We start from the raw sequence: 26877 nt of genomic DNA on the forward strand, positions 1-26877 counted from the left end.
GTGCCTGGACAGACCCATCTTCTCTGGGGACAGAAAACCTCCTGGAAATGTACATGCTGTCTTGACTCCTCTTCAAGTTGATTTCACAGAGTTTTATCTGCGTTTACACAGTTACGATGGCCGTTTTGTGCATTTGGCCCTAACCTTGCGTGCACACAGGTTTATTTCAATTGAGCTGGTATCACAACAGCAATCAATAAATGGGCCTGATCAATAAGTGCAGCAAGGGAAACCCTGCCATAATGACCTGTGAAATTGAAAAAAAAAAAAAAAACCTGCTGAAGATGGCTTCCACTGAGATTAAAACAGTGTTGTGGAGCTTGGCATTTGGGAGAGTTGACTGAGGCATGAGGATCTCAGGGTTTGCTTTTCCAGGGTATGAACCATCTGGGAGGACCAGCCTTCTTCTGTCTGCCTTACTCTCGCTCACCTGCCTGCCTTATCTACTAAGATTGGTCATCAATCCAAAAAGGCTCCAGACACAAAGAAAGAAAGAGAGAGAGAGAGAGAGAGAGAGAGAGAGAGAGAGAGAGAGAGAGAGAGAGAGAGACAGAGAGCGACAGAGACAGAGAGTAAGAGTGACAGAGAGAAAAACAGAGAAAGTGAGAGTGATAGACATATATATATATATATATATATATATATATATATATATAGAGAGAGAGAGAGAGAGAGAGAGAGAGAGAGAGAGAGCGAGAGAGAGCGAGAGAGAGCGAGAGGGGTAATTTAAATTAAAGGCCTCCAGAGTGAGACATCTTTCCTTTTGAATCAGATTCATTCTGAGTCTGATTCGGTTTCTGTGATGTAGAGGTTCAGGATAAACCCCCGATGTCCAGAGTGAGACAAGACATGACAGCTGACCCAGCTGTGCGCTATGAACAACTTGTTCTTGGTACAGTTCCATCCATGCCAAAGTGAAAAGCATCCATGTTCCTTTACCAGATTTGAAACATATTTAATATGAAAATACTGAAAGTATTATTGTAATAAATTTTATAAGAACTCAAGAGAGATATGATTAGGCAAAGAAATCTTTCTTAACCACGTTTTTACGAGACCAGCTCGAGGGATGATGACGATGATGACGATGATGATGATGATGATGATGATGATGATGATGAGGACGATGAAGTTCACATCCACGTACGCGCTGTAAAACACTGAATTTGATCCGGGGAATGAGCGAGGAATGCGCCCCCTTCTCTCGCTCTCGTACCCCAGAAAAAGCCACCACTGAGAGGCGTAGCGTCTCGGAGACGTTCGCCGCATCCGCCGTAGGACAGGATGGGGGACCTATCTCCTGAAGCCACGGGTCGCGTCCTTCTTCACGGGCTCTGAGGTCCTCGCGTTTCAGAAGTGCCAGGTGAGTGATCGGCGACTTTTGGATTTCCGATTTAAAAAAAAATTATTGGCAACATCGAACCGCACGAACATATTTCGCACGAGGGGGTGCATGACGTGTTCCACAGATGGGTTTGAGAGCACAAATAATTTAGGTAACAGTGTAAAACAAACCAAGATTTGCACCATTACGCACAGTTATATGACGTGGTACAATGGAAGGAAAAAGTAATTTAAAATTTGATGCACAGGTTTCCAGTCAATCTAGGACTAGTATCTATATGGTGGAAAATATTGTATTTCCAGTACGATCCTTATATATTGAAATAATGAACCACATCGGTCTACGATTTCCTTAAAAATAACTGACTGTAACGTCATTTGAAAACAGGATACAGGATAGTGTATTCCTTTTGCATATTTCTGATGGAAGAAGCCCAATTCTCTAATTATTAGTAATTTCTCTGCTCTTCGGGAAAACTGCGTTCTCGTTTTTAAAATAAAGCCAAGTGTATCTTCTGGTGGCTCACTTTTGACATGAGAGACGCAGTGTACAGTTCGTTCATTCAACCCAGTTCGAGGAGAGAAACTGAGGAGTGTTTGCGTATGCCTTCCGCAGTTTATACATTATATATATATATATGTTTTTTTAATATATATTTTTCCTCGGTCTCCACACCTAACAATGTCTGCTAGGGAACATACACTGCTATTAGTGAAGATATAGCCTCAAGAAACAACCTGGTTTGTTTTTGAAACATTCGTGGATGGTTTTGCCGCCCCCTGGTGGTAGGGGGCAGAGTTTACGTTGAAGAGCCTACCACAGACCCAGCCCGCTCGGACAACACAAAAGCGTAGCCGGTAGCCTATTACATCCGGAAACCTGCCTCTCACAGCCTCGACCGATCAGTGAATGTTTTTCATTTTAGTCACTGCGTTTTCCATGTGGACTATTCAAAACGATGACGCGATCGTCCCCCAAATGCTAGCGAGCATGTCGTTTCTCAGGGTTCTCCTGGTAGCACTTCCAGTTCCCTTCCGTTACATAATTCCTGCGCTGTCGCATTGAATTAAGATCGCCGCACTGTATGCCTTATCCAGGCCTGGCTGTGCTTAAATATAGAAATAGTGGGAGAAATTGCTTTGCACATGGAAACAAACACGCGTGAACACACACACACACACCTGATAAAAAAGAACACCGAAGCAGTGAGTTATGAATTATGAAGCATTTTATCGGAATTTGAGAAATCCTCCGTACTTACTTGTACCAAAAATATGCTGACATTTCAACTTCAGTGAAGTTGAAATTGTGTAAATTGGAAATGAAACTGCGTTTGCACCGCTTCCTTGTGTAACCTTGGGCTAAAAATAAGATGCTGAAGAATAAAAAAATCTCGAATGTGTCAGTACGTTTGTTTTAGGAAAATGCGGATGCATCTGTACACTGTTGGGCCTTTTAGTTACTACTACCACTAAATGGTGTCTTGGTTTTGGTTTGCAGTTCCATAACTGAGGTAAGAAATATGGATCCGTCTCTGTCCAGCCAGCAGTATGGGTCAAAGAAGCGGGTCAAAATCCACCCCAACACAGTTACAGTAAAATATGCCACACACTTCCCCCAGCCAGGCGATGAGGGCTATGATGACGCGCCCTCTTTTGAGGATTTTGGCTCCTTCGTGGACAACAACCCCAGCAAGAGGCTGGTGTCGGACACCGGGCGTGGGAGGACTTTGTTTGGGACGATGGAGACGCGTCCTCGGTCGGCAGGAGAGCAGAGGGAGAAAGGCGTGGGGAGCCAGCTGGCCAGTTTCGGAGAAGCATCAGTGCTGGCGTCGCGGGTCACCTGGGGGGCGCTGTTCGCCGCGGCCGTCGCCCACGGCTGCGTGGCCCTGATCACGCGCCTGGCGGCCGACCGCTCCAAGGTCCCATCCCTGGAGCTCATCTTCATCCGCTCCGTGATCCAGGTGCTGTCCATCCTGGTGGTCCTCTACCACAAGGAGCCGCCGTTCGGTCCGGAGGGCTACCGCTTGCGCCTGTTCTTCTACGGCGTGTGCAATGTCATCTCCATCACGTGCGCCTACACCTCCTTCGCCATCGTTCCGCCCAGCAACGGCACGGTCACGTGGCGGGCGACCACCACGGTCTTCAGCGCCGTGCTGGCCTTTCTGCTGGTGGAAGAGCGCCTCACCTACACGGACGTCGTCACCGTGGTGGGCAGCCTCTTCGGCATGTGCCTGGTCATGATCCCCAACGTCGCCGGCGAGGAGAAGTCGGCCGTGGGCTTCTGGAAAGAGGCCTTCGGCTACACCATGACCGTCGTAGCGGGACTGACCGCTGCGCTCTCCATGATCGTGTACCGGGCCATCAAAGAGCGCGTCAGCATGTGGACGGCGCTGTTCACGTTCGGCTGGACAGGGACAGCGTGGGGGGCCTCCACCATGTTCGTAATGCAGGAGCCCATAATTCCCCTGGACGGCGAGACATGGGGCTACCTGGCCGGCATCTGCATCTGCTCCACCGTGGCCTTCCTGGGCGTCTACTACGCCCTGAACCGGTTCCACCCAGCCCTTGTCAGCACTGTGCAGCACCTGGAGATCGTCGTGGCCATGTTTCTGCAGCTGGTGGTGCTACGCATGGTTCCCTCCGCCTACGATGTCTTCGGTGCGCTAGTCATCATGGTCAGCGTCTTTGTCCTTGCTGGCGTCAAGCTCTACTGGGTCGGCAGGGCCATACGGCAGGATTACCAAGAGATCCTAGACTCGCCAATCAAATGAGTATCTGTGTGTATGCGCTTATCTTTGTGTATGTGACTGTGTGTGTGTGTGTGTGTGTGTGTGCCTGTTTCGTCTTTGTACAGTGTTTGCCAAACCAAACCCCATTTCATCAAATGTGCAATCGATGAATCTCTTAATATTCATCTATTTATTTTGTATAGTGTCTTTTAAAGAGTGTCAATGGTATAATGTCTTTGCTAAATGTTGATGTGTGAAATAATAAAAAAAAAAAATGAATCAACAAGTGCGTCCCTCTGACAGCTTCGATTTTTCCACTGGTATGAGATGTAACAGTCCTTCCACTTCAGGACAAGCTGTTCTCAAGACATAAAACATGTAGCCAGACACGCACACACAGTAATCTCTAGAAGACCAGGTTCTACATCCCAATAAAGGTCTCCAGATTGATTTTTCCTGTTTTATTCGGTTGGCCTTGGTGACCTAATGGCAAAAAAAAAAATTCTTTCAACAGAGGCTCGTGCATATTTATAAATCACGCGAGAACAAAAAAAGACCCTAAATTAACATCGATTTTCCTTGTCCCGGCTGCCAGAGCACGCGCGTCACTGCGATCGCAGCGTGAGGCCACGAGGGAAAACCAATAAGTGTGTGGCACGAGATGGGGAGGAGGAGGGCTTTATATTTCTCGTGTTGAAGACCTTTATGCTAATACAGATAGTAGAAAAATGAGACAGAGATGGAGGCGGGACCGTACAGGTGGTCCATGCTGTTCTCGCGCGTATGTACTGCATGGTCTGCTGCATCTTGCGGCATATTTGTGCACGTTGCAGTAAAATGCTGGCTGACATCCCGCGGGCAAGCTCATACTGTTTTTTTCTTACTGCTGTTTGCTGTTTTGTATATTGCCTGCTTCCTGCGTGATTAAAAACGGGTTATTCGCAACGCGACCACAGCTTCTGTAATCACCCTTCTCAGTCGATACGATACAGCGTTTAAGAGCTCTAATGTGACGAGTGAAACCACAGAAAACACGCATCGTGAATTCGGAAGCGTGTATAGTCTGTTTATTACGCGATAATGTAATTAAAACGGCCGGTGAGTAAAGGGGTTAACTGAACGTCTTCTCCACAAACTCCACCAGATGGCGCTTTATAGACAGGCTCTATATCTTTATAAATCATTGCAATATGATCAAAAGCACGCTCGGTGTGTTTGCAGCAGGGGAGATCTGCACAGCAGCAGTTTGTGGCTTCTCATCCTTTTATATTCAAGACCGTCGTCTGCATATAGAACAAACGCGCGAGTAAATATCTATCTAAAGCTAAATCACCGCTGAAACGGTGCATTTCGTCTGCACACTTTCCACCGCGCGTGGCCGGTTCTAACGGAGGAGTCGTGTGTGGGAAGAGGAGGGTGCAGTGGCTCCATCTGCTCGTGCAGGAAACACACTGCATCCTGAAGTGCCTCACGCAGCTCTCTCCGTTCGGCTGTGGACCAGAGGCGCGCGTGCGGCGTCACGTGGGAGATTTGTAAATGGACGCAGCCGAAACTAATTGAACGAGAAACAAGTGGATCTGTTAAATGGTTCATTGCTCCACAAACCTCATTTAGATGTTTTTTTTGTTTGTATTTTTTTTGTTTCCATAAAGACTAGCAATAATAAATTGCATCTCTAAAAGTTAGGATGATCATAACACTACATTATAGCTGGGAACGTGAGGTCTCTTTAGACTCATATTTCTATCTATTCCTAAAGAATACAAATTGAGTAGTATTATAATGTTCATACCCATATGCATAATTGTATAGGCTATGATCCTAAAGCTATGTGATGCACAAAAACATACACTTTATATATATGCTCCGATTACTACTGCAACCACTGTTGACTAAACTTTCTACATCTTTTCCAAATCTTCTTTCATAATTATATATTATATTAAATCTAGCTATTATAAAGCTAGTATGCATAATATGTGCTATTTCTATGCAAAATATTTTAAAGTATTTTTAACAGATCTTTTTGGTAGTGGTGGTAATAATACCATGTATAATATGTAGAGAACAGAGAAAACCTATTATCTAAAAACATTACTGCTTTTGCCTGACCTAAACAGGTTCAGGTTTGGCAGTTTTAATTATGATTGTAAGTCATATATTTAGTCATTACATAATGAAACCCCTATTAAATATGAAAGGACTAAAAGATTCTATAATCGTATTTTATCTTTGTTATGTATTTTATGACTCTAAAACATTAGAAAACACGGGAAAGTGAGCTGGTTTAAAGATACCAAACAACTTCAAAGAAGGAAGGATAACTTTTCGTGTGAAAACACGTCGGAGGTGGAGATGGAGATTTAGTTTGAGGTAGAGATGAAGGTGGAGTCCTCACGCTGGATAGATACTGGAAAACCAGCCCACAAAGAGCAACGATGATGCGCTTAGTACTGTAGCGGTCTATATTCAGCTATAGCTCCACACATAGATAAATCTTCTACTTCTCAGTCGGACGCTATGTTTCAAATAACAGATCACAGGACTAAAGCAGAAGACTAGTGTGTGGACCCATTAACTGCAGGTAAGGTTTATTAGGTTTTAGCTAGCTAGCTTAGCCCTCACTAGTCTCAAATGAACGGCTAAATAACGCTAATGCTACAAGCCATCTCTATGGCTCTGAAGCCAAGGGAAAACAAGCGACTGAAACGGCTTTAACGATGTGAATATGCGTGACAGGATTGCATTATTTATTCAATAATTTATTTAATGTTTGGAAATCCGAAAAAACAATGTCGCCGGCCTGGTAGCGTGGTTAGCTAGCGTTAGCCTGAATGAAGGGAATGCTAACCGGCTAACCTGTAATCAACCTGGCCGGGATTTAACGGTTCCGGTAACGCCGGCGCGGCATTATGTTAGCCTCCCGTTTGCAGTTTATTATTCTGGTTAGAAAACGTTCAGGACGTGGGCGAGGAGAGGATATTTCCTGAGTGGAGGCTGTGTCTAGCTCCCCGACTGAAGGAGTTTTTCGGTAAGGTCGCCTGAAATCGTCGGTCAACTGAGCTTCTGCCCTTTTAATCAATGTTCAAATGCGTTTGGATGGTTTCTTTCCTTTTAAAATATACCGTGATCAGGAGAAGGTCTGGTGGGACAAGTTTTCAGTGTGTGGAAAAACGGTTAATAGCTGTTATTGGGCAGAAAAGCTTCAAATCAGGCCAAGCCAAGTGCATCTAGTGTTGGCTCAGTAGCCTGTATTTACATGGGCACTCTGGATTACAGACCTTCTGTTACTGGCTGTACCAAGTCTTAGACTTCATCAAAACATGTGAGAACTGCATCTACCATTGCAGAACTGTTCTTAAAATGACTGCATGAGGTCGCTCTTTAAAGTCCCTGTACAGTTTTAGTGACACTCCCACTAAATTGGGGACTGTTTTAGCAAACCAGTTAGCTGATGTAAGCAGCTAAATGTAGCATGAAAGAAACTGTGACTAATTAATGTGAACAAAGGAAAATAAACCATAGAACCTCTGTGTGTTTTCTTGAGAAAAGCACCCAGGCTGCGGAAGAGCTGAAAATCATAATGAAAAGTGTTTTTAAGATGATAAAACGGTTAAATGACTGAATTCTTTAAAAGCTTGACTCTGTGGAGAAAACATTTTTGAATTTCTGCTGTCTGTGCTCGTTTAAGCGATTAACTGGAAAGAATTTGACTGGAGACCCATACGCAGAAGTGTTTTGCATGGCAGAGATGCCAGGGGACCGTGGGGTGATTGTGGTTGGTCGCCAGGCTCCAGGCCAGCTCCTCAAAAACCTCCCCTTATTGTCCCATTATTCCCCTCTGTCATTTTAAACAGTCCTTCTCAGGAAGCCAAAACGGTGCAGGGTATGTTGCCTGCCAACCAGGAGGTCAGCGTACACAGTGTGTAGACATTTATGTATGGATTTATGGGTCGGTCACACCCAGGTCCTGTTGCTGTAGTTGTCTGGCCTGTCATGGTGTCTGCGTGGGTGGAGGATAGTGATGCGCTTGCTCTGAGGCGCAGGTGGAGACTGCTGATGGGACTATTCTACACCCAAGGTGGTTTGCACCTCGTCCTTTGTCTACACGGAGGGAGAAGCTCCGTCAACCTCCCTGACGAGTGAGAGCAGAAGGGCTGTACTCCAGGGGTTGGGTGATTGTTTGAATTATTTCAGTTGATTTCTTCATAATACACGTTTTTTTAAAAGCGTATTGGAATATTGTCAGTCCATCCAGGAACACCGTACAAGAGATTTAGACCAAAATAGAGATTTAGACGAGTAGAGATGATTAACCACCAGAGGTGTCATAGTGGAGTTTTTTTAAACCTGCGTAAAACACAAGGTTTTGTTTTTTGTTTTTGCATAAGCTATTTGTGTATTGTTGGTAAACATCAGAAATAAAACTACAGACATATGGATTGTCTGTTGTATAGCAATATGGTCTACTCCCTGCTGTAGTCTACATACCCTCTGACCCAGATGCTCTTAAGAAGCCAATCAGGAGCTTGGTTCAATAACACTACCCAGTCAGGAACTCGTGGTTCAGTAACACTAGCCAATCAGAAGCTTGCATCTTAATGATATTACCTAATTAATTCACCTTCTTAATCCTGATGTGATATTCCCTTCTCTAAAATGAGTCGACTGCATATGGGCCAGGTGGATGCTGTGTGTCCAGGTGGTACACCTACCAGGAAAACAAGGCACATTTTGGAAAAGGGCTGTAGTTCATGAGGAACATGTAGTATGTTAGTACACCTGTTAATAATGCTTAATAAGGTTTAATAATGGTTAAGTGAGTAAGAGCATGTGACATTTAGAAATGTCTATGGCAGATGCACTGCAGGGTTTCACACAGTGTCCTGTAGGTGGTGGCTTGGAACTGTCTTGCACTCGAGGGTCTTTCAGTGCGGATAAAATATAAAACTCAAAACAACCACAACGTGAATTGACATTCAGAGCGTCAAGCAATAAAGTGAAATGACATCCAGGCTTTTTAAAAACGTTGCACTAGTGGATGACTTAAACTCATCTGATTTCCGTTGGAACCATCTGTCTTTTCTTGTGGTCGGTTCCACAAAACCTCCACAAATTGAAAAATGATGTAAAACATTTTACTTTAGGATACTTTACATTTTTTGGAAAGCCACAGAGCTTCGTGTAGCTGTTGGCTGGACAAACTGTCAGTAACGGCAGCTAAAAACAAACTCGAGGCAGACGAGACAGACTGTTTGTTTCCGACAGTAGCAGGCTCTGTAACATGTATGGGGGGTTATTTGGTTACCTAATGATGTCATTTATTTATTTGTTCATTTAAAATTATTTATTGTGTTCGAACTTTAAAAGTTTGGCCTGTGTGTGAAATGCGTTTGCCAGGAACATTTATTTATTAGAAGGTTTGCATTCATTTTTTAAAAAGGAAACCTTTAAGTTCCCTGTGTTTTTGAGCTCGTGAATTATGGCTGTTGTGCTGACGTGAGTATGACTGGAGTAGTTTGGACTGGCCTCTGTGTAACTGGGGCAGTTTGGACTGGCCTCTGTGTGCCTGGGGCAGTTTGGACTGGTCTCTGACTATGATCTGAATTACAGGGGTGAGAAGACACTGGTGTTGTTTGATTCCATTCAGTCGTCTTATTAACACAATACTCACTCTCAGGCAGTTTTACATACATGAAGAGGGCTGACTGCTTCTAAAGGTGTTTTTTTTAAATTATATGGTGTGTGTGTGTGTGTGTGCACATGCTAACCTGAGCTCTGTGGGGGTTGGGGGCCTGTTTCAGCTGGTGAATACCGTAGTTTCTGTAATTATTGCCATGCTGACAAGTCTCTCCACAACCTCTCATTAAGGTGAGAGAGAGAGAGAGGGGGCGACATTTTGTTTGAGGCTGTGGATCTGGTGGCTTGCAGGGGTCTAGAGGAAGCAGAAGGCTGAGATCAGCTAGTTATACACTCCATTTCCGTCAAGGGGGAACGGACACACGCACACTCACTCACGCACACATACAGGTTTACAGTAACCAGTTTCTCACCTCCTTTTTCTTCTTATTTTCTTTCTTTGCTTTCTTATGTGGATAACTGTGCTTGGAAAAAATCAGAAATGGCACTTATTTAACTGATGTCCTTGCTCCAAATTTCCAGGCTTTCCAGTGTCTTGCTGCCTCACAAATCTTGCTTAATGTAAAATCTGCAGGCCTGCTCCAGTGACCCTGTCCACTTCCCCCCCCCCCCCCCCCCCCCCCCCCCCCCCCCCCCCCCCCCCCCCCCCCCCCCCCCCCCCCCCCCCCCCCCCCCCCCCCCCCCCCCCCCCCCCCCCCCCCCCCTCAGCACTGTTGAACAGGACTCCACTCTGACGTGGCTCTCTCTCTAGTCTTATTTCTCTTTCTCTTCCTCCACAAGCAGCGGACCGATGTTCCCAGCTGTGCCGAGGCTCGGAGTCCTTCGTGGTTATCTGGGCTGTGACTGAACTGAGATGTGGTTTTGCTGTGGTTCTGGGAGATGATGCTGAAACCGTGCGTCTCAAAGGACACCCCGGCCTCTTCTAGATGCCGGTGGAGGGTTTGATGTTACAGTGTGGAGTGCGAAGGCACCGTTGTAATATTAACACATCCTGAAGTGGGAAGAAAAGTATGAAACCAAAATAGTGTGGTTTTAAGGAACTGTTGTATTGGTCATATATCAGCCTAACCTAACCCAGTACTGCTTTCACTTCTCTGTTTCTCATTAATGATGTTTGCTGGCTGAGGTGGGGTTTTTTTTTTTCTTTCTTTTTTTTTTAAAACCTTTTCGTGAGTTTACTCGAGCAAGCATGAGTGCAAAGTCAGACACTCAGAAGACGGAGGCAGGGGGGCCGCGGGCGGAGAGGAGAAGGGGGGCTATTTTTGGGCTGTGGTGTTAATCCTGCTGTTGGACTATAGGTGAGCATGAGAGAGGCTTGGTTGGACGTCAGTGTGGCCTGAGAACGCAGCGTTAGCAGTGTTACTAATGTAAAAAACCGTTTTTCCGAAACACTGAATCTTCCTGTGGGCTTTAATAAGTAGCCTGATGGAAAATCTCTTGATGATGGTCTTGTGGAAGATAAAAACTTTTTTTTTTTTTTTTTACTTTCTCTGTTCCTCTTTCTGCACTGAATTTGGTTTACATGTCAGTCTTGGGCTTTCTAACTGGAGTGGTTTTTTTTCTTTTTGTCTTCTGAGAGCTACACACCCTGCGTTGTCATGTTTCACACATTGCCCCGGCACTGTGCACTACTGCCCAGTTTTACAGTTGCTGTCATCTCTATGGTTCTGGTTATTTTTGGCTACAAAGAACTAGTGTTTTTGTCATCTCTGTTTCATTCTCATTTATTTCATGCCTGCAGTGAGTTTTTGTGTAACTTTGTTTTCGTTCTGTATATTGCCGTGTATTATTTTAACTTTATGCTAATTAGGATGCGACTACAGCACCTCGATGTAGAGTTCTGTAGTCCAGTAGTCATTTCCCTGCATTTATTTCCTAATTGATTACCATATTTCCATACGGCCTCACATTTACCGAGGCAGCTTGCTGCAATATTGAGGTTCTGTTTGATGTCGGTCTTGGGCATTAATGGTACAGGTTGACTGTCTTGTTCCAGGAGTCGGAACATGGCAGGACTTGCCTTCCTGTGTCTGTCGTCACTTACCACTGGTGTCTGTGAGGAATTTTCCTTTTTTGTCAGTGTTCGTTTTCCACCCTGTGTTGTGCCTTTAGGACACCTGTATGATGAAACATGTGTAGTAGTTGTAGTAGTTCATAGGTTTGACCAGAAGGGTGCGTGCGTGCGAGTGTGCGTGCTTTACTGTTCGTTCATGACGATGAGCAAAACGTTTCCGTTTCGCTCTTTCTTCCCAGTGCTCCTTGTCTCCCCTCTCCAAACCCTGCTTTTCTGTGTGTCACGATCTGCATGCCCCTGCGTGCTGCCCCCTGGTGGTCGCTGTGCTCCACCCTGAGGTGGGTGCGCTGGAATGTCAGTGTGGGCGGAGCCTGGGCGAGTCACGCCTTCTGTTTCGAGTGGCCTACGTGCTTTCGGTTCCTTGTCATTTTACCTGCCTGCTTTGATTATCTGTTTGATAAGCCATGGTGAGGGCGGCTTCTGTACAGAGTGTCCACATGGACCTGGCCATTTTTTCGTGGACATCTTTTAAAATCCCGACATCTCGTACTGTAATCAGTGCAGTGTGAACGTGGGTGAACTACTGGAGCTGTGGGCGTTCTGGGAACATCGGTCTGTGCCCGTACAGTACCAGAATAACGCGCATTCAAATTGTTGTCCCTTAGCTGTAATATGTTAATCAGACTTTTCTTCCGACCGTTTTTCCGTGGTCCGCTCGTGAGCATCCTGTGTGAGTTGTAAAGAGAACGCACCAGCGGCAGGAAGCAGATCCGTCCGCTGCGTACGATGGCTGATCTTGTATGCTTCTGAGCACACAGAGCTGTAATTAAAGTTACTGGAATGGAACTGGTGCTGGCTTAGTGTCTCAGTAAGTCTCATCTCTCTCTCTCTCTCTCTCTCTCTCTCTCTCTGTCTCTGTGGATCTGTCCTTCACTGGATCTTCTTTTTAGGCTCATCTGTCTCTGTTCTGTTTCTCTGTTTCTTGTTTTTTTCAGTACAAGCCCAATCCCTCCCTTCCTTCTGTTGGCTCTGAGGCTGTTTTGCATGTACTGATTTCAGATCTCAGATGGTCTCTCACTATGTAACCGGGCCAAAGAATAACAGGCCAGCAGTGCCTAGCACAGGCCCCGCTAGCACAGCTTTCTGACTAAAGGAGTCAACCATGTCTCCTCACAGGCGTGCTGGGTTTATCTGCCCTACACGTTGCTTGCTTGTTGGTAGTTTTAAGGTCATCCTTATCTGGCGCTAAAACCCAGCCGACGGGTGTGGGCAGAGATGTCAGTTATGACGGCGTAAATGTCACGGTGTCCAGACGTGTTGATAAAGGCCACCGGCCGCCAGAGCTGAGTGGGACAGATCGGTGGTGCCGCATGTGTCATTGTGTTATAGCATGGATTTGCTGGGGCCAGCCTTTCTCAGGACACCCCAGGCCCCACCCCCCTCAGTCCTGCTCTGTGCCTGAACCGGAACGATTCCTGCTCCCACTCCCAGATCATTGGGAGGGTGATGGAACTGACATGGAATGACACGACTCTGTTTTCTGCTGCTCTCACAAGTGGCTGACCAGCTCCAGTATGATGATGAAATGTGAGATAAGCGTGAGCCCCTGGTGTAAGTGGTGGAAGTGTGAAGTTTCCTTCCCTCCCCTCGTCACTGGCGGCGTTGCGTGTGGGAATGTCCCTCTGGTTACAAGCATGTCCATGAGACGTCTGGTCATGGTTGTCTGCGTCACTCCTGCCTTTTGGCATTGATTTTTTGTGCACTCATTAAACTTGTTAAGGCACTAATTAAAGCACTCGTTAGGGCACTCATTAAGGCACTCATATAGTCAGTGACAAAGTTCTGTTCTAATCAGACACTGGGGCTTTGTAAGTGAAATCCTGCCACATATGGGGTGAAGGGGTGGGATTATGTGTATTAGGAAGTGGTAGGAGCTCCACATGTAGGTGAAAGTGGGAGTGTCGCTGCTACAACAGATTATGCTAGCCAATCAGTGGGGGTCACCAGTTAATATTCAAAATGCACTGTATTGCCTTCACATGCATATGAACTTGAGTGACATCCCAATCTTAATCCATGGGGTTTAACATGATGTCGGCCCAACCTTTGCAACTATAGCAGTTTCAACTCTACTGGGAAGGCTTTCCACAAGGTTCAGGAGTGTGTATATGGAAATTTTTAATTTTTTTTTACAATTCTTCCAGAAGCACATTTGTGAAGTCAGACACTGATGTTGGACGTGTAGACCTGGATCGCAGTCTCCGCTCTAATTCATCCCAGAGGTGTTTTGTTGGTTTGAGGTCAGGACTCTGTGCAGGCTAGTCAAGTTCTTCCACACCAAACTCACTCATCCATGTCTATGGACCTTGCTTTGTGCACTGTTCCATGTTGGAACAAGAAGTGGCCATCCCCAAACTGTTCCCACAAAGTTGGGAGCATGAAATTGTCCAAAATGTCTTGGTATGCCGAAGCATTAGCAGTTCCTTTCCCTGGATCTAAGGGGCTGAGTCCAAATCCTGAAAAACAACCCCACACCATAATCCCCCCTCCACCAAACTTAACTTTACACTTGGCACAATGCAGTCAGAGTCCCGTTCTCCTGGCAACTGCCAAACCCAGACTCATCCATCGGATTGCCAGACAGAGAAACATGATTCATTGCTCCAGAGAACATGTCTCCACTGCTCTAGAGTCCAGTGGTGGCGTGCTTTACACCACTGCATCCGACGCTTTGCATTGTGCTTGGTGATGTTTGTATGCAGCTGCTCGGCTATGGAAACCCATTGCATGAAGCTCTCTATGCACTTTTCTTGAGCTAATCTGAAGGCCACATGAAGTTTGGAGGTCTGTAGCGATTGACTCTACAGAAAGTTGCCGACCTCTGCGCACTGTGTGCCTCAGCATCCGCTGATCCCACTCTGTCATTTTACGTTGTCTACCACGTTGCCTACCAGCTCAGTTGCTGTCCTTCCCAATCGCTTCCACTTTGTTATAATACTACTGACAGTTGACTGTGGAATATTTAGTAGCGAGGAAATTTCACGACTGGACTTGTTGCACAGGTGGCATCCCATCACGGTGCCACGCTGGAATGCACTGAGCTCCTGAGAGTGATCCATTCTTTCCCAAATGTTTGTAGAAGCAGCCTGCATGCCTAGGTGCTTGGTTTTATACACCTGTGGCCATGGAAGTGATTGGAACACCTGAATTCCATGATTTGGATGGGTGAGGGAATGCTTTTGGCAATACAGTGTAGTAGGAAGGTTGTCACTACACTTCAGCTTTCCAGAAAACTTTTAGGCTCCTTCTGTCTATGAAAGTTAGCAGCTTGGAGAAATACTTCAGTGTGACCCTTCTCTAGATCAAAGTGTGTGTGTGTGTGTGTGTGTGTGTGTGTGCGCGCGCGCGTGTGAAAGCATTCCACTACGTCTCCTGGACTTGGTGACTGTCGCTTGCCGATTGAGTCCCAGTGTGGGAGAGAGATGCACCTTCCTCTGCCTTACGTCCTCTCATATTTTACTAATAGCCTTTAATGGGAAGGAGTTGGGCTCTGTCCTTCCCAAGGTGTGTCGGGGTCATTTTGTTTAATGTTCCTGCATTCAAACAGGCTGTCTTTACCTGTTTTTTAAGTGGTTATTGCTAAAGGTTGCATTTGTCAGGCTGTCTTCCAAGGACACGGCAGTGCTGACCAGGATGGCCTGGTTTTTGTCTTCATTTGGAGTCCCCTGAAATCAGTTATTCATGGCCAAGGTTATTAGTTAAAGATATCGACTGCTTTCACTGGAAAGGATGGAGACGGTGACAGGACAGGGAGCTTGTGTTCACACTCCTGGGGGGGGGCGTTAGGGGATCAGCAGGTTATGACTGGATGTACATTAATCTGGTTTTTTTTTTTAGAGAATGGATGGATGGATTGTTTTGCAGTCAAGCCCTGTGTGGCTGTATATTGCTGTATTAAAAAAAGGTTTGACAGGCGTCCCAAAAGAGGGCTCTTACATGTGCCTGCACACACACACACACACTTTATCTCCCTCTCTCTCATTCTCTTTCATTTCCTCATCTTGCTCTCTCTCTTTGTTCCAGTTATACACTCTCATGCTTGTGCATGTCTTTCTCTTGCATGCTTGATTTTCCCTTCTCTGTCTCACTCTGTCACTCCCTCTTGCACTCTCTCTCTCTCATTCTGTGCACTTCTCACTTTCTCTTTCAGACCCCCCCCTAGCACCGTAAGAGACTGGCGGAAGCCGCTAACAATGTGTGTGAGAGGATGGGAATTGTTGCGGTGAAGATTGCAACACGATGATGCAGATGTAGATCTTGATTGTTTCAATTTGCAAAAGCAATGCTTCTTCCTGTTTGTGTGTGTGTGCATGTGCGTGCGTGCCGGAAAAACGTTCCATTTGAGAGGGCAGCAGTTCATCTTTGGGTGGAGAGCAGCAGGGTGTAGGTTCAGCAGGGTGTAGGTGCTGGAGCTGGACTGTGGTGTAGTGTGTCTCAGTCCAGGGGCAGCGTTGTGGACGTGATGTCACCAGCTGATCCCTGAGCCCTGACTGGAACCTGACCATAGTGGCCCTCAGATGAGGTAGGGGTGTGTGGTGTGTGTGTGTGTGTGTGTGTGTGTGTGTGTGTGTGTGAGTGTGTGCGCGCGTCACTCGCTGCTGCTGAGCTGGGCTGGGGAGTGGAAGGGAGGGTCAGAGCCTGGTGTAACACCGTCACAGAAGTGTATATTACGTCAAAAAAGCCGTTTTGGTGTGTGTTCCGCTCTTCTTGATTTGTTTCTCTTGTTTGTTTGTTTAATCTGAGCGTGGTTCTGCCTCTTATGTGGGACACAGTTGACTGTTGGTACGTTGCTGGGCGGGAAACGCACGCTTTCTCCGCTAAACGTGTGACCTACTTCATAAAGTTAGCACAGGTGTCTGGTGCTCCGCCCACTTTGCCATGACATCTTGGGCCCGCAGAGGTCTGCCTGCCTCCAGCACTGTCTTTCTCTCAGGATGTTGTCAGGCATGTTGGATATTATGACGCTTGTAGATTTGGGGGAATTGTTTAAGGGCTCTGCTCATCCCGACCCTATTCCTGTGGGCGGGGCTCTGCTAGCCCCGCCTGCCAAAAAAAAAACTGCAAGAGTGTTTACTACTTTACTGCTGACCGTGTCATTGGTTAGTGAATCACAGTAATGGGCGCTTCCACGGGGGGGGCCCTTCACCTCCACCTCCACACTACCCTTTTTTTTTTTTGCATGTCCGGTGAATGTGGCAGGCGGAGGTGTGACGGTGGGGCTTTAATGCAGCTGGTGGTGGGAGGTAGGCTGCACAGGAAATGAGTGCATCTCCATCTCTCTTCTTTCTAAACGCATATTTACAACAGCGCTTACTCGTGATGTCCTTAAATAGTAACGCGTGTCACAGCGTAATGTCAGCTGCTTGTGTAAAAAGCAAACAAGCTCTCACGTACAGCAGGAGAGCACTCCCGCAGAACGGCGCTGAAAACCCGCACTACCCTCTGCTCTCTCCATACGTCTCTGTTCTCTGTTTTTCCTTCTTTTCCACGTTGGATGGTGATCCGTAGCAGGAGGCGGCAGGGAATCAACAGATCCGGGACAGGCGGCCCCCAGCTTTGTCCTGGAAGCTGCTGTCTCTCCCCCAGAACAAGTGCTCTGGCTGTGGGCTCATCATAAATGGATGCTACTTGAGTGCTAAGCTGGACTCAAACTTTGGAGTGTGTATGCCTGCCTGTTTACACATTCAGTCTCACACAAAATGGAGCAGAATGTTGTCTGAGGTGGAGAGAGAAGAGGGTGCGGGACTCTTCTGGAGTGAGGGGTGTGCTGACCTGATGTGGGAATGTTTCTACTCTCGTTCTCTGTCTGCGCGTGTGTGTGCACGCGCAGAGCAAGTAAGCTCATTGTTTCTCAGCAGACTCAGCAGCAAAGTTGTTAGTGTTGCCTCCCAGTGTTCATTAAATTAAATTAGTGGAGACTAACAGAGACAGAGGTATGCCAAATCCACATCAGAAGCACATGAAAGCCTTGCATTCCAGCATGTGTGTGCCTGTGTGCTTGCCTAGTTTAGAACTAAAACACACACACACACATTTTAGTGGGATGCCAACACCCTGCCAAGATGAACTTTAACGTTAGAGCAGTTTTATTTATGAGACTGTTTTTGAGGAATCGTTTCCCAGGGTTTGATGTCATTTGTGTTACAGAGAGTAACGAGATCCCCACTTGAAAGACAGTCAGATATTTATGCTCAGTTTTAATTTTTTCAGAATGCATCTTGAGATTTGTGCAGTATGCAAGTGTCTGAGAGTCGCTGTGTGTGTGTGTGTGTGTGTGTGTGTGTGTGTGCGCATCCGAGTGTTCAAACATCTCCGGCAAATCAAACTCATCCACGACGCTTTTTAAGCTACGGTCATCGTAAAACTCTGGAGGAAGCCACACTCATATTTACAGATTGACTCAAGTTGACTTGTTGAGTCAGGGAGCTAACATCAGGTCAGGTTTTATCCTGTAGTGCTGCATAAAATCTTTTACACATGCAGGACTGGATCAGTGTCCATGCTCTGAGACTTATCAGCAGGACACAGTACTGCTCGAATCCTGTTGCCCTAAGGGCGACACGATATATTGTTCATTAACGGTTATCGCAGTACTTTACCTTTTTGTGATACCGATATCGCAGAGGGTTCTAATATGTAAATGTTAATAATAATTAATATTAATAATATGTTGATGTCATACACTGGCGGAGAGAGGATAGCGTGCAGTACCTGTGAGCCTAGCAGGCTATTTTATAGAACAACATACCACAGAATCTACAAGGGCAGATACGTGCTGGAAAGTGTGCACACGAGCCGTTCCCGAATATTTCGCTAAAGAAATGGTGCTGTTAGTTACACCAATATACAATATACAAAAAAACAAAAGAAACAAAATCAACATACAACCATCAAAAAAGCAGCAGTCCCGATGCAAACATTTGACTGCCAGTACGAGCTACCTGGAGGGAAGCAACAGCCATTCCAAACTTAACCAGGTTCAACAAGATGCACACATCCTGCTATTGACAGCTAGTGATTCACAACAGATGTGGCTGTTACACATAAATATAAATAAATAAATGCGTGTGTGTCTGAGAGAGAGGGGGGGAGAGAGGACCATGTATGTCCTTGAACGTCTCTTTATCACATCTGACTGGAAATTCGTACAAATGTCTTGAAACAAGTTTCCTCAGAACGTTACACTGCTGCACACATTGCTGGCGCTCCGAGAGTGCCAGCGGGTTGAGAATGAACGCTCCGCAATTTCTGCAGAGATGGAGATAACGGTAAACGGGTGCAGTCATCATCTCCGTTTATCAGCTTGAACGGACCGCAGGGCAAAGGGAAAACACAGATGGCGCTCTTGGAGTTTGCGGTCCCAGCGCTGCGGCCTCGGAAAATGGAACGGAACGAGGCGAGTGGACGTGGGACTTCAACACGGTCTGATCACGGTGACTATCCCTTTATTCTTTCTGTCATGGGGTTTTGCAGTAGCCTGCAATTTAAAATGACTGTATAAAAAATAATAATAATAGTAATAGCAATAACAATAATAAATGCATAAACTAGAAACCCCATATAAAGTAGTTTTATTTATGCCTTTACACAAAGAAAAAAAAAAAGGCTTATTTTTAAAAAATTATTGTATATTGATTTGTATAGTGGTGTAACTAAAATGAACGAATAGATCACTTAATTAAACAGACTATTTTTACGAGATTATATGAACTATTTTGTGTGATATGTTTTTGACAGGACTGTGCAGCACGTTGGGCGCGAGCAGACCGGATCCGACACGGTCTGGCTGTCTCCGTGACGTGGCCGCGCACGTGCAGATCAGTGCCGCGCGGAGTCCCGTTAGTGTGGTGACGTTTAAAAAAACAACGACACAAAAACTGGGCAAACTGCAGGTGAAATGCATGTCAAAATGTGCGACAATGACTGGGCAAGTGTATCGGGTGGACAGCGGAAGCTACCTGACTCTCAGTGACGTGTGCGTATGTCAGAACACACCTGTGCACGTGCTCGCCATTAGCAACGTTATTAACGCCGCGCGTAACTTCCGTTTTCCCGTTCAGCTGTTCGGTGCTCACGCCATAAATGTCATGAGAGTTCATGTTTTGTCTTATTCGTTGTTAAAGCCTGTAGTTGTTTTTGCTTCTGTTCTGTGTAGACATTGTTGAACGAGAGAGTAAATATTATTTTTATTATTATTGTTTGTGTGTGTGTGTGTGTGTGTGTGTGTGTGTGTGTGTGTGTATAAAATATGTATGTTATGTTCAAGGGAAATAAATGGAAAATAAGTAATGTTTCTAAGGCTCTGATTATTTTTTCAAGTAAAACATGCCATTTGTTTATAGAATGTGTGTTTATTAACCCCAGTAGTACTGTGTGCCACAGGATTATTTGTGACTGCATAATCGTATGGAAAAAGGTTATTGCTGTGAGAACCCCAACCAAACTTGCATGTTCGTGATCGTGATTGTGCGCAGTTTTGCCAGTATGAGAACTCTTTAAGTGTGGATGAATAAGATGTCATTGGATTGTTTTACATAAGTGTAGGGTGTGGAAGAAAACAGATTTTTAAAAATGTTTGGGGGGGGGGGGTGTATAGCCGCAGCCCCACACAGTGAGCGGGTGCTAGCTGAGCGGGGCAGGTGCCATGCAGGCCATGCTCCGCGCTCATCCGCACTGGTTTTCCCCAGGATGGTTCCTGCCCTCCTGGTCACATCTGGTACGTGTCAGAGTTGTTTATGGCCTCACGTGACGTCTCTGCGTTGTTTTGAGCCTGATGTGGAGAGTGGTATCCCATCATGCAGCAGTGAACCGGGTGACCTCATGGCCTCCGCATGCTGAGTGGCGATGCTGCTGGCCTTTTGAGAAGCTCTCTCTGGCGCACGTTTTGTGGTGTCGTCATGGTTTTGGCACTGGAGCTTCTGAGGCAGGATAACACATGGAGGGCAGGGCAGATAAAGATGTAGGGTGATTCCTAAGGGACGTCCTGAGCTGTATAATGTTGGGTCATTAGGTCTCAGCCAGGGGATCACATACCATCCCGTGGTCAAGCAAAGGGAATCATTTAGTTCTACATACAGACAATCTGTGGTGTTTGTGATGTGTGCTAATCTGCTTACAGGTCTATTTTTAACTCCTGTAATTGAATTTACAGTCCTTGCCACCATTTCCTCCACTACCACACCCTTCTTTCCAACATTTGTCCAAAGCCCCTACGTCCAAACACATGCACGGGGTGCTGAGCCTTCCCCTCTGTGTGCTGCACACACGGGTAAAGTAATTGACAGACAGGAAGAACCGACTCATTGTAGAGAAGTTTCCAGATTGGTTAGTACAGCTTAACAACTAAAAATGTAGAGCCCTGGACAGTCACTCAGTCATGTTTCTGTCTCACAGCATCTGTTTTAGTGATCGTTATCAGGATGTAAAGACAACTTAGGTCATGTGATAACAGTCTTAAGAGGTCTTAATAGAGCTATTGTGTTTACAATCTATATTTCTCATACAGGGCAAGGAACTTGGTGATTAGTTTCCAGTGAGTGATAGTAGGGTAAACTGATGCTCAGAAGATGTAAAACCTAAAAACGCTAGACCTCCCTAGACCCTAGGCTCTTTCCCAGACCTTCCTAACTGGGCTTGGTTGTGTGTTGCATGTGTGTGTTATGACATACCAGGACTGAACTGCTAATGTCCTCAGATCTCCCTAGTCCTCGCTCTGTCCCAAAGCCAACCTGCTCCAGGACGGGACTGTTCTTTTCCTCTGCCATCTTCCTGACTTCAGCTTTAGGACAATGGACAATTGCTGGCTGTTATCGGAGAGGAAGTGGAACCTCTCATTCACTGTACAGAGATCATTTGCAGATCACTCGGTTGACTGTAAACTGTATGGTGGCGTCCGTGGACCCCTAAAACAATGGCGTAGGCGCTTACTTATCCCAGCTAATGGGGGGCATAAATGTGGAGTCACTTTTGCTTTTTTTTTTTTTTTTGTCTGCGGGTGTTCAGAGGCACCATGAAAGCAGTGAATATTTTTGAACTCCAACACAGATTTGTATTATTTCATGGTCCTTTTGGAGGGGGGGGGGGGTGTCATTTGAATATTCCAGAACAGTTTCTAATTCGGTGTTATTTATCCTCTTTCAGGTCTCCATTGAGGTGCACCAATTTTGGAGCTGGCAGCTTTGATGCAGCACGGGTAAGCGTTTACTCTGTGTGGTCTGCTTCTCTTTAGAGAAGAGGAACTCTCCTCCCAGCTCTTCCTCAGGGCATAAGCAGTGAAACGTCTGCAGATGAAGGTGGCTCGCGTGGGTGATCCACGCAGCTGATCAGGGGTGCTGGCTGGGGCCCCATGGGTCTGTCCGTGCTTCCTACACCTACATCCACACCCTGAGACTCTAGTGGTTCACACCCAACCGCCACAAATGGCTCCTGACTAATGTACTGCAGGAACCCTTTCAGGTTCTTATCTTAAATTCCTCGTGTGGCTTTAAAAATATATATATTTTTTTCTTTTTGGTAATGTTGGTTCACACGACCCCATACATGCTCCTTTGGATTAATGAAACACGACACATGATGTGTAATTCAGTTTATATTTTAAAACCATAAATATCTTCAGTCTGTCAAAATACGTCCAGTCCGTTACACAATATTTTGAGTTTGAGGAAACTGGTAAAGGTGCCAAGTTATCTTGAATTGTTTGTGTGATTTTTAAGAGCTGAAGAACGTATACGAGTAGTTCTTGCATGAGTCCTGTTGTGATTTTAGATCCAGTGCCCGATGTTTCTGGTGTCAGGTACTCTGTCCTGCACGTCCACAGTATAGATTTATTCAGCCTGAGCTCTCCGAACCAGTGCATGAATACTGTCTCCCTGAACACTACCTCGATACTTAGAAAGACAACTACTCGTTTTGTTCAAAACATGAGGTCTAGGATGTGCCGTCACAGTTAGTCCGCGTCTCGGCTGGGATGTGCCGTCTCATTTAGTCCGCGTCTCAGTTGGGATGTACGGTCTCGGCTAGTCCACGTCTCAGTTGGGGTGTGCGATCTCAGTTAACATGGGAGGTCTCAGTTTAAACACCATGTCTTTAGAGGGTTTACACTACCTACAGACAGGACCCAGCTTCCCAAAAGCATAATTAATGCTAAGATCACCTCAGCTGTTGGAGGGCATTCAAAGGAATACATCTTTATCCTCCATGTGCATTTAATTAATTAAATGTTTATTTTTAATGAAAAAAATTAGTTGTTACATGCACCTTTCCTTTTGATAGTGGATGTGGTGGAAACCTTGACTTGGAGCTAGGAAGTGATGACACATTGTTTTTATTATTGATGTCATTGTTTTTGTTTTATTTAAGATTTTTAAAATCTCCATTTCCATGTTTACATGCCCAACTGTTGTGTAATTCCACACCTGAAAAGGGTCCTGATTTTCAACCCATCTCTTCATCTCATCCTCTCCGTCTCAGCGCTGAAAAGAGTCCAAGATGGCGGAAGAGGTGATTGTCATTGCCAAATTTGACTACATGGCGCAGCAGGACCAGGAGCTGGACATCAAGAAGAATGAGCGTCTCTGGCTCCTGGATGACTCCAAGTCCTGGTGGCGTGTGCGCAACGCCACCAACAAGACCGGATTTGTACCGTCCAATTACGTGGAGAGGAAGAACAGCGCCAGGAAGGCCTCCATTGTCAAGAACCTGAAAGACACGCTAGGTGAGGACTTACCGCTCAGCCCGGAAAGGCATGCTCTCGGCGTTCTGGTGTCTCCAACCAGCCCAGACACGAAGTTAGATTTACTGCTCTTGCAGAGAAGACGCTTTTGTGCACTGCTTGTTGGGTGGTGTGTGTGTGTGTGTGTGTGTGTGTGTGTGGGTAGGTAGGTAGGTCAGTTTTTTTTTCTTCTTATTTCCTCTGCTTGTGTGGTTTTGACCACAATGTGTCTTAAAAGCAAAACAGGAAGTCATCATCTAATATAGATAGGTGTCAGAAAGCTTCATTTCCTGACAGGACTGCAGGGTTGATTGCCTCTACACTGAAGCTTGTGTTCATTATCTCACTGTGGGTAAGGACAATGCATGATGGCTTTAGATATGGTCACACACGGTGGGATTTGGTACTGAACGTGTTTCTGCTCATCAGTTTGCTGTTTGAATGCTGCCGTTAAGTAGCTCTGAACTGAAACGGATGCTGTCACTTATCTGTCGCTTATCCCCAATTTAAAGCTTGGAAACAAGCTTTGTGTTGACTTGGCCAAGTGTGTTTATTGCCAGCAACGCAGGGGCGCTGGGGTCAGTGGCACTGGGGGGGTGGGGTCAACTTCGACTGCTGCAAGAAAACCTTAAGAGCATCTTAAGAGGGCATTGGATCAGTAAAGTGTGAACCTTTGATAAATGCAACCTGCAAAATGTAGAGAGAGGAAACTGAGCTGGAATGATGAGTGTATATAGGAGGAACAGGACTCTGGGCTTGCGAATATATCAGAGGCTAATTATAGATTTCCGCATTGACTGCGGGTTAAGGAAGACTTGATGGGTGCGCAGGTCTGGAAGAGAATTAATTTAGGACTGAATAATCTGATTATTATCTGAAGTCAGTCGGATGCTGGAGCTGACTGCGAGCACTGTGTTTCCAGTGTGTTCCGCAAGGCTGTGGGACCTCTTTGAGAAATCCTTTATTTGTGCACACTAAGGAAATTGGACACTGGTTTATCAGTCTAGATTTTTGTTTTGGTGTTTTTACTGTATGGCTTATTCCGACTTTTCCACCAATGACCTTCACATTGGTAAGTGACTTTTAGATACATTTTTTTAGGATATTTATATATTTATTTTAGAAACAGCTGGTGCTTTTGCAGTATACTACTATTATGTGCATTCTAGAAGGAAGCTATAAATATATGTGGATTGATTCATTAATTTATTTATTCATTTGTTAAAGACAAAACATTGCACCCTTCCTTTGAGCGATAATCATGGTCACAGTTTTGTTAAGGTCAGTAATTTGAACACACACACGCACACAGTGGCTGTACTATGATTATCTATAGTACTGACATGTTTTTTTTGGCATATTGGCCAGGCTACTCTGCTTATAAGTATGTTAGTAAATAAGCCACACACTCGGCCTGTTAGACTGGCTACGTGATTCCGGATCTTTCTCTTGCATGGCTCCGTTCGTGATTCCGGATCTTTCTCTTTCACGGCTCCAGTCGTGATTCTGGTTCTCTCTCTGCTTAGTGTAATTCCAGTATGTTTAATAGAGGACTGTATCCATTGTCTTGGTCTCTGGGGGAATGTAATGAGAGTTGGCTGTCTCATTAGTAGCGATTGGGTCGCCTGATGGAGGAATTAAATGTTCTGTTACTTCACTGAGCTTTTACTTAGTTCAGTGATTAACACACTTACAACAGAAGTTGTTGCTGTTATTATTATGATGTTTCTGTAGTGCTTGAATATTTCGCAATTGGTTTTCTTGACTCCTCATTAACAACTACGTTGTGCTTGTCTGGATACATTTAACAGATTTGCTCAGCTAGCTTAATGTATTATCATGAATAGCTTTGTCAAAATCAATTTCACATGCGCGCACACAAACAAGGACAAAATATTTTGTTTGTGCAGGTGTTTCCAGGCTGCACCAGGCAGAAATCTGAGTAAAATCCCATGCAGTGTATAGCAGCTTCAATTAAGAGGGAGCGCGAGAGAGAGAGACTAAAAGATGTAACGTGAAGCTAGTGGACATGATGACGTGACCATCCGTTCCCCTGCTGGAGAGTGGAAGTCTTCATCCCAGAGAACATCTCACGGCTGTCCCCCCCACACACACACACAGTAATGTGTGCTGGACATCTGGCCATCACAACTCTGCTTTCAAGCGGAGATGAGATCGGAGCGCTCACAGGCTGACCACTGTCGCCCGGGTTCAGGGTTTCCAATGCAGGGTGATGGGAGTGCTTCACAGAAACGGCTTTCATTTGTCACAGCGCTGAACCTGCGTTTGTGCGAAGGCGTGCTTTGTGCTTTTCAGAGTAAGCCACATTAAGGGTTTTGCACAAACAGCCTAAAAAATTCGATGTCCCCCTTTGCGTGGTTGTAGCTGGTGTGGTCAAGATTACATGAAGTTTGTTCATAAGATCACCTTTCTAGGTCCTAAATGTGTGGCTTCAAACAAATAAACACTTTTGCAATAAATAAACCGATAGAAAGTTAACTATCTATTTATCTATCTATCTAACCAGCTGGCTGTACAGCATGTATGGGCAGTCCCGCTCTGGGTGAGTGAGGTTAGAGGTGGCCAGTAGCAGTGAGCTGAGATAACAGGAAAAGGGCCAGTGAAGTATGAGGTGTAGAATCAAAACCAAGGTGGCATGTGGGGGATGTGAGTGTGCTTGGCTTGAGGCGTCGTGAAGCTCTTATTGTTGGTTACAAAACAACCTGCCAACAGCAACATCTGTAGAACTTGTTTAATGGCGTGTGTGTGTGTGTGAGTGTGAGTGTGAACGTGAGCGTGTGCATGCGGGAGTGTGTATCTAGGGCTGTGTATGTGCGTACCTGCATGCACGCGTGTGTGCGTGCGCGCATGCTTCTCCTGCAGGGTCAGCGAGTCTTGGCCACTCACCTGTATGTGCCCTTGTTAATATGCAGGTGTGTGTGGGTGACATGCTGATGTCAGCATGTAGACTTTCACACAGGGACTCTTAGAACAGCTCGGTGAGCCTCCGAAGATGTCACCTGGAAATAAATACAGCTATTACTCTACTGTCTCCTTCACTCTCTCTGTTTCTTTCTCTCTCTCCATCTCTCACCCTCTTCCTCTTCCTTCCCTTCTGTCCTAACTCGGTTAAACGCGCACACGCACGTCCACGTACACTTATTTAGAAGAAGCACTTTGGATCTTTAGACCAGCTGAACTAAAGTCTTCTCGTCAAGTTCACCGTATCTGTGGTGGATTTCTGATCTGTTCGTAATGATCGCAGAATGTCACATCGCTCAACACGCGAATATCCAGCAGAACTGAAAAATTCAGTTTTCTTGTTTGGTGTTTGAGTAACTGTTTTTGTTCTCTCTTTAAAAAAAAAACAAAATTAT

At 45.6% G+C, this 26877-nt stretch overlaps 2 protein-coding genes across 5 annotated transcripts in view; both read left to right on the forward strand.

Annotated features, from left to right (window-relative positions):
- Positions 1 to 1125: 1125 nt before the first annotated feature.
- Positions 1126 to 4343, forward strand: slc35g2b (solute carrier family 35 member G2b). Its single transcript, XM_027021923.2, has 2 exons — positions 1126 to 1363; positions 2846 to 4343. The coding sequence occupies exon 2, from the start codon at positions 2868 to 2870 to the stop codon at positions 4116 to 4118; it is 1251 nt and encodes a 416-aa protein (XP_026877724.1). The 5' UTR covers positions 1126 to 1363; positions 2846 to 2867; the 3' UTR covers positions 4119 to 4343.
- A 2119-nt stretch (positions 4344 to 6462) lies between these two features.
- Positions 6463 to 26877, forward strand: part of nck1b (NCK adaptor protein 1b) — a 30789-nt gene continuing 10374 nt past the window's right edge. Inside the window, exons 1-3 of one of the 4 annotated variants that reach the window (XM_035530723.1) lie at positions 6463 to 6660; positions 21931 to 21982; positions 23260 to 23503. In XM_035530723.1, coding sequence (XP_035386616.1) covers positions 23278 to 23503 — 226 coding nt within the window. In that variant the 5' untranslated portion in view covers positions 6463 to 6660; positions 21931 to 21982; positions 23260 to 23277. Of the gene's footprint in view, positions 6661 to 6886; positions 7108 to 16179; positions 16313 to 21930; positions 21983 to 23259; positions 23504 to 24189; positions 24573 to 26877 lie in introns of those variants that run through there. The other 3 variants (XM_027021911.2, XM_035530724.1, XM_035530726.1) reach the window with 3 other exon arrangements.

This window comes from Electrophorus electricus, chromosome 10 (assembly GCF_013358815.1).
Source record: "Electrophorus electricus isolate fEleEle1 chromosome 10, fEleEle1.pri, whole genome shotgun sequence".
In the NCBI taxonomy this organism is placed as follows: Eukaryota; Metazoa; Chordata; class Actinopteri; order Gymnotiformes; family Gymnotidae; genus Electrophorus; species Electrophorus electricus.